The 7,500-nt window shown below is 46.5% G+C and overlaps 1 protein-coding gene across 6 annotated transcripts in view; it reads left to right on the top strand.

Annotated features, from left to right (window-relative positions):
• Nucleotides 1-7,500, top strand: part of NLGN4X (neuroligin 4 X-linked) — a 257,267-nt gene that overhangs the window by 146,959 nt on the left and 102,808 nt on the right. For 5 of the 6 annotated variants that reach the window (XM_006908165.3, XM_006908164.3, XM_025044180.1 and 2 more), the window contains one exon: nt 1-24. This exon is cut by the window's left edge and continues 129 nt beyond it. The exons of the other annotated variant lie outside the window; for it this stretch is intronic. In XM_006908165.3, coding sequence (XP_006908227.1) covers nt 1-24 — 24 coding nt within the window. The remainder of the gene's footprint in view (nt 25-7,500) is intronic. 6 annotated transcript variants of the gene reach the window in all.

The following is a 7,500-nucleotide window of genomic DNA, read 5'->3' as shown; positions in this document are numbered from 1 at the left end:
TTAACTACCGGCTGGGGATTCTAGGTGAGTGAGTCCATCCTGTTGTGTCACGGTGCCGGAAGGAATGAGGACCCCGCGTGTTCTATGCTGTGGGGACGATCGGATTGGAACTGTATTACTCGTATGCCTAGGAGATTCTCTTTAAAGAGCTCACTTGACGTAGAGGATCCGCGTGTTCCTTTTGGGAGTTTCCGATGGCCCAGTCTATGTGATGCGAAGCCTGTGAGGACGCCTTTGGTAATGGATGGTTCTGTGGCAATGGTTGATAACGGCCATAAACGTGAGCTTCCTTCTGCGGTTGTGCAGGTGCATCGTTTAGTTTCTTGTGTGCTGGGAAATCTCAGAGCTAATTCCGTAGCGGATTATCTGCGCTTGCTGGGTGGTCACGTGAACTGCCGTGCGGTCATGTGGTGTTTGCATCTGCATGCAATGCCACCTCGTGCTTCTTAGAAATTTGAAACGTTTTATGATGTGCAGTAAAAGGACGTTGGCTAAGTGCATGGTTTTTCGAGGGTGATTCTCCATTACTTTGGTGTTTAATCCATTTTTCCCCAGCTGGGTGTGGGGAAAAATATGTCTTTATGGGGTCATATTTTGAGATTTACCTTCTTCTGTGGTTTTGCCTGCCGTCAGACACTTTATGAATATACTATTCCTAGACGTATGCAACGATGTTTGTTTCCAACACAAAAACGCATTGAAATGGTGCAGAAAATGGAATTTTCAGCTATGTGATTATGAGAGTGAGATCTCTATGTCTCAGTGTGGTCATGGGAAAATATTTTTAAAAAAAATGAAACGGCTTAAAGGAGCTTTGTCAGACAAGCAATGTGGCTGCAAACGTTTGCTCCACATGGGTAAATATTACCGAGCATATCCTGGTTTCGACTTGATTTTAATTTTCTTCTGAGCTTTTTTTTTCCATTGGTGAGTGAAAACATCACCTGTCAAGGAGCCGAGAAGCAGGTGAGTAGTCGTGGAGTGCATTTCTAACCTAGAAATCAAACCGCTCCCAGATGTTTGCAGACTTGTACCTTTTGGAGCATTGATAAACTAGTCAAAATCCCCTACTGGACTTTTTGAAAAGTAATTTATCTTTTAACTACAGTGGGCATACAACATTCCATTAGTTTCATGTGGATAACACATTGATTAGACATTTATGTAACTTACGACGTGACTCCCCCGATGAATCCAGCGCCCACCTGACGCCATGCATACTTATTACAGTAGTATTTCCCCCGTCGATGTTTAAAGCCATCTAAAAGCCTCCTCATTTCATGACTTTATGTCATACTCTTTTTCTCCGTCAGTTCTGTGAACCAGATCTTTGTGGAATCCTTTTAGCTAATTCCGCGGACCGACGGGTATTTTTCCGAGGCCTCTTGGCTCCTGGTTTTGGCCACTCATGTTGCAAACAGGAAATGGTGTTTCTTGATCTTTTACAAAAGGTCCATTCTAAGAAAGAGGTAGGGAGGGAGAAACAGCAGCACCCGAGCCCTGCACTGAGCCGTTTCAAAGAGGGCAGTGTGTCGGACGTCAGGATAGTGGCGACGAGCTCCGGGCGCTGTTTACTGCATGAAGCAAACGGGCACTGAGCCAGTTCTGGCTTTGGTGCAGTCATCAAATCTTCTCTTGCGTGCATGACGTGTGCACGTAATTTAAAAGCTGAGACTTCAGAAGAAACCGATGGCCCCTGCTCTCATGCCAGACGGTACAAAGCACCTCTCCACAGTGACCTATTATCGCTTCGGGCCGTTTCTGAAATAAGTGCTGATCTTGAAAAGTACTACGGGAGTGACACACCTCTTTGTGATTGTTTTTTTGTTTTTTTTTTTTTAAGAAAAGGAAAAAATAAAACCTTCCTTTTTACGACTCTTTTTTTTTTTTTTTCCATTGAACTATGTTAAGTTTACTTTTCCTATGGAGAGTTTAGAAAAATCATAGGGACAGAGAGAGCTGTGAGGCGGGTGGCAGACAAATAACAGAGGCGTTCCAGCACCTCTGTGCGGGGCTGTTTCCATTCCGCGAATGAGCCACCGTGAGGCTGCCCGGCAGACGACAGACGGACCCCTTTTATGTGACGGAGTCGAGCGTGCCAACTCCGGCGATGAGATGCGGTGATACGGTTTCGAAATGTGACTTCGTTTATCTTTATCACGGACTTTGCCTCTGCCATCATTCTCTAGAAAGCTGTTGACCGGCATTCGCTTTATTGTCTTAGGAAATAGGTCTTATCTGTCTCAAAAATTTTCAGAAAGGGCTGGCATCCAGGTTTGTAAACGATGATCAGAGAAAATGGCCCAACATACTCCATGGTCATCCTTTTACTTAACCGCTTTGGATAGGAACAGCTCAGTGTTTTTGCAAAAGGTTGAGATTTGGTGTGAGTTCCTTTTCTTCGACAAGTCATAAATCGTAAGTGCTACTTTCCTGCCTCAGGAGTGGAGAAATATCGTTAGGCATTGTTGTGATTATTATTTTTTCTTAACAGAGTAATGAGTGCCGTTGTCCTATCCCAAATAAAAGTGTTAAAAAAAATGAATTATGGCAAAACCGGAACAGGATGTCGCCACGGGAAAGAACATAGATTTTACAAAGAGACAGAAATGAACCAGCATCTTCCCTCTATTCCACGTGACACGGAGACAGTCAGATAATTTTTCTGAGTCTCTGTAGAAGATGGTAACTTTCTCTCCCTCGCGAGGTTATTGGGTAACTAGTATCAAGGTCCAATGCTTTTGGGGCTTGGAAGTCTCAGAGCCATAACCGGCAACGAGTATACCCGCTTACCTTCTAATTTCCTCTGTTAGTGATGTCACTGATGTGGTATTAATTTCCTTATTGATCCAGAGAAATCAGTGCAACTGGCCACACATGTAATGGCTAATATCCATCAAATACCATCATCTAAATTGAACCACTTTAATTAAAAAATATAATTGTATGACACTTATCCTGTGGAGTGAATGAAGGGATCTTCACGCTCGCTTTGTGAAATAGGAGTGTTTTGTTTTTTCTAATCACAAGTGTGATGCAATCTCGCTAGCCATCGACCCTAAAATTTATTGCCTGATCCGGTTCTTAATCTGCTATTAATAAACTAGGTTTGGATCATCATGGCCATAAAGCGATTATTTACGCCCACATGAGCGCCAGTGATTAACTGTGTTCCATTTATTTTCAGAGATGTTCTTTTACGAGCATATTTCTTATTCGTTCTGCTGTATGTCTTTTTCATTAGGAAGGGGTATAAATCCAGAACTTGAGTTCCATCAAATTCGCCTCCTTTTTTTTTTTTGATGATAGTTCAAAGGCCTTTGACATAAAAGAAGAAGCCCCTTGCTGATGCAAACGGATAGAAAAAGCTTGGCTTTATTTATTTGTGGTTCTCACCTCTCCCACCCCTCACAAATCGTCTCCAATACGCTTGCCTTTGGCGTGGCCGGTTGGTTGAGTCTAAATCTATCCGGACCTGTATTCTAGTTTAGCTCACGTGATGTTAACCATTCTGGTTACTGGATGATCTGATGTGTCACGCATGTTCTAATTTGTTTTTGCTTCAAAACTCTGCCGTCTGTATGCTTTTGAGCAACGAGGAATCAACGGCCTGCTGCGTGGCCAGCTGTGGGCTGCTGTAGATCAATCTCCCTTCACTAACTCATCATGAACTCGTGGAGGGGGTCACTGATCTTACTTCCGAGGACATGGAGGCTCGGAGGTGCTGGGATTGACTCACAGTGACACCGCTTGTAGGTATCAGAACCGAGACTGGAACCGAGGTCTCACAGACGCCGAAGCTCCGGCCAGCCCTGCCCACAAGATGCCCCCTCCAGCCTCGCCTGTCACAGGTAGCTGTGAACTTCACAGTGACCTGAAGTTAACAGGTCAACTGCGAAATGATTTAGGGTGCCGAGTGCCACGTTAGCATCAGGTGGAGCTTCCAGAACTGGGTGTTTGATTGCTGTTCATTCCCCTCCAGTCATCACTGACGGCGCACAGTGGTACCTGGCGGTCACGGCGACATCAGCATCTGCAGTGGCGTTTGTCGCATGAAAGCTCCTTGGTGCCACAGACCTCAGGTTCTATCAGGGAGTTGGAAGTCCGGCTGCTGGTGCCATGCCAGCCCCTGCTTGCTGTCTGTTGCCCGCAAGGGGAGTTAAGACCCTTGGCCAACAGGATGATGTCTATAGATTTGTCATTGCATGTGGGTTTCACGGCCTTCCGAAATGTCGCCCACAGTGCCTATGACAGGCCATTTCCCGGATTCAAGGAGCATCGAAGCCCCTGCGCGCTCGCCCCGAGGGTCTGCATCTCGACGAGGTCTGTGGAAGGCTGCTCTGCGCTCCCCAGGTGGGAATGACCTCTTCAAGGTCATTCATTCATGAGCTTTCGGGTGCTCCCACGTCCTAACTTGAACATGAGGCAGAGATGACTTGTACTCAGGGCAGCTCAGAAGAGCGTTCGAGGAGAAACGTGCGTGACCGGAGCCACGTGCACTCCATAAAGTGGCCGCCTCTGGTGTTCCCGGCCCCTTTGAGGTGCGGGTCCCGATTGCCCCTCAAGTGGAGTGAGCGGGGGCTGGCATGTGCACCGCCGCTGTCACATCAGCCAGACTGGTTTCACTGGTGACCCTGTGCAACGTTGGTGCTGTGTCCGAGTCCATTCGGTCCGGGGGTCTGGGATCCGAAGGTTCCCGTATAGACCTGTGACCCGAACTCCAGGTGTGGGCGTTTGGGTTAAGATGTGCACAACTGGGTACCATCCCTGATTTTTTTTTTTCTTCTAAAAATCTCTCTTTCCTTTTCCTTTGTTTGTCTATGCCTTATTAAGCATTTTGTTTCAAACTACAAACGGAACGCGTCCTATATCTCAAGTCAGACGTTCGTCACTGTCTGCGTAAAGGGAGAAAACGTTTCTTTGCCTTCGAGGATCTCTTTGTCCTCTCCTGACTCCATCTTCCTCTCCTCTCCTGATGCGATTTCCGACTGGAAAAGTTTCCTTTCTCTGCGTTACGAGAGAAAGCATCTGTGACTGACCTAAAAAGCCAAACGACCCTGTAAGAAGCTCACCAGGTAGAGCAGACGGGGGAGGCGTTCCACTTCAGGGACAGGAAATAAACTCGGGGGAAATAAGAAGCATGGGACACGCGGGAGGAAACAGCGGGCAGAGGGGAGATGGACAGCGAGGTGGGGACAGAGCGTGGTGACCTGACGGGCAGAGGAAGACCGGGAGGTGTCTGGGGACCTGCCAGCCTGCCTGGGAGAGGCTGGACTCCCGTCTGCCCGGCTTGCTCACGTGGTTCTCCGACATGGGCTGGCTGGGGAAGGAGGGGACTGGACACCCCAAAGAACACAGCGACAGGACGGATGGACGGACACACAGGGGAAGGGAGGGCTGCCATAAATGATCGGATCCAAAAGGTATGCCCCCCAAAATTACTTTTACAAAAAAAAAAAGTCTTCCATCGTCTTCTCCATCAACTGTTCTCTCTGCATTTCGTTCTCGTTTGCAAGCACCGTAATCCCGTCCATTTTTGTTGCTGGCGTCACTGGTAGGTGGTGGCACGTGGTGTGGATGACATCGTGGTCAGGCTATGCTGGGTCACCATTCCCTTCGACTTTCCTCTTCTGCCTCCTGGTGGCTTACGGTGTGCGCTGCATTAATCTGATGGGTTTAGCAGATATCAGAAGGGTTCACCGGGGTGAAATGTCCTCTCTTTGAGACTTTTGAGATGTGTGGGGACAGATACGGAAACCTTCGCGGTGGCTCGTAGCCTCTATAAGGACAAAGCTGTCCTTTACGTAAAGGTCGGTCTGAACAACAAAGCCAAGAGGACCCCCGAGGTGACACAGGTGACACAGGACCTCAGCAGCACAGAGAGAAAACAGGAGCAATGATTTTTAGGGTGCGCAAAGTCCAGCAGAAGGGCAGACAGAAGCTAGAAGCCTTTTTCCCCCATCTCAAATGCGCAAAGCGATTGACCAGAAAATCCAACTTTTTTTACAAAAATCTGAATCGTCCGGAAAGACGTCAAGGAGATCCAGAATGTTGTCAAAGAAGTTGGAATTTTATGTTTACACGCCCAGCCATTTCTGCACATCACAGTGTTCGGGCACGCTGGATAGCAGAATCTACTCAATAAGCGGGAGCATTAATTTTAATAACGTCCAGTTAATTGATTTTGGAGTGTCGTTTCCGATTGAGTTAATAATTCCCTCAAAAAATGTTTTTTTTTTTTCTTGAAAATGTTTACGTTCAAAACGGAGTCCCTTTAAGATTGTGAATTCTAAAGGAAACGAGGCACATTTTCTACTCGGTGTATTTTCTTCATTGTGCTCCTCACGTGGCATTTTCAGGGTTGGTGATTTTTAGCTGATTAAGATCAGGTGGGCTCTGCCTCTGTAGAGGGGAAAACATCACTCTGAAGGAAAAGAAGCGAGTGATGTATGTTTCGGTGCTGGGGGACGCTGGAAAGTTCCAAGGAGAAGTATTGAAATTGAGAGTCAAAATAGGTTGGCTTGGTTGGGAGGAACTGGGAATGAATGAAGTTTTCGGGGATAATTCTGCCAGAGAAATGGTTTTTAAACAATCTCTAAAAGATAATTAATGGTATGCTTTGTCTGTACCTCGTCTTCCCTCCCCAACTATATCCAGGGGAATGAAGTCCTTTCAAGTCTGATGATGGAAAAAAATCTCTAAAACTCTATCTCAGTGGGAAGTTTAAAGACCACTAAGACTGAGACCATCCCCGACTGTACAAATTCTGGCCCGTGGGTCATTTTTCTTTCTTTCTTTCTTTTTTTCTTTTTTTGACATTGGCCTGAAACCAGAAATAGTGTGTTTTATAAGAAATCTGAAATGAATGTACATGCGTGCACCCACGGCATAGCAGACATCCCACGGGGGCGTCTTGGTCCTAGCCTAACTCCCAGTCACACACCAATAAGTCACCGGCTTTATGACAATGAACCCTGAGAGACACAAAGCGTGGGTTTGAAGTGAATATCTCAGGAAGCCAAGTGTAACTCGGTGTGGCACATACACTGTGCATTTGCACCATAAATGTATTCTTCAAATAAAATTACATTGTAGCATATTGACTGGATAAGTTGGGGGCACTTAAGGGGGCACTTCTTCGATTAAAAAAAATAATAATCTTAGCTTTTTTTGAATGACGCATGCAATTCCCAGGACGCAAAATTCAGAAGTATTTCAGAACAGGAAATGCAACAGTCCTTTGCCTTTTACAGCCGTTAGAAGGGATGGGCGAGCCAAGGTCTTTACGGGCGCACACTGTGCAAGGCTCTGTCGATGCGGTTAATCGCTCGAGGTCGCACACACTGGTTTTCCGTACCAGCCGATGTGCATTTTATCAGAGGTCCAGGTGTTTCGGGAAGAAGGCTCTGCGAAGTGAGTGCGGTCACACACAGGCGGGCAACATAATCGCAGCATCGTGAAGATGCAGTTTCGGTGTAGACATGGATATCATCTCTCACA

The sequence above is a fragment of the Pteropus alecto genome, unplaced genomic scaffold, assembly GCF_000325575.1.
Source record: "Pteropus alecto unplaced genomic scaffold, ASM32557v1 scaffold142, whole genome shotgun sequence".
NCBI classification, from domain to species: domain Eukaryota; kingdom Metazoa; phylum Chordata; class Mammalia; order Chiroptera; family Pteropodidae; genus Pteropus; species Pteropus alecto.
Note: the sequence above shows the minus strand (reverse complement) of the source record. Positions and strands in the feature narration are given on the sequence as shown.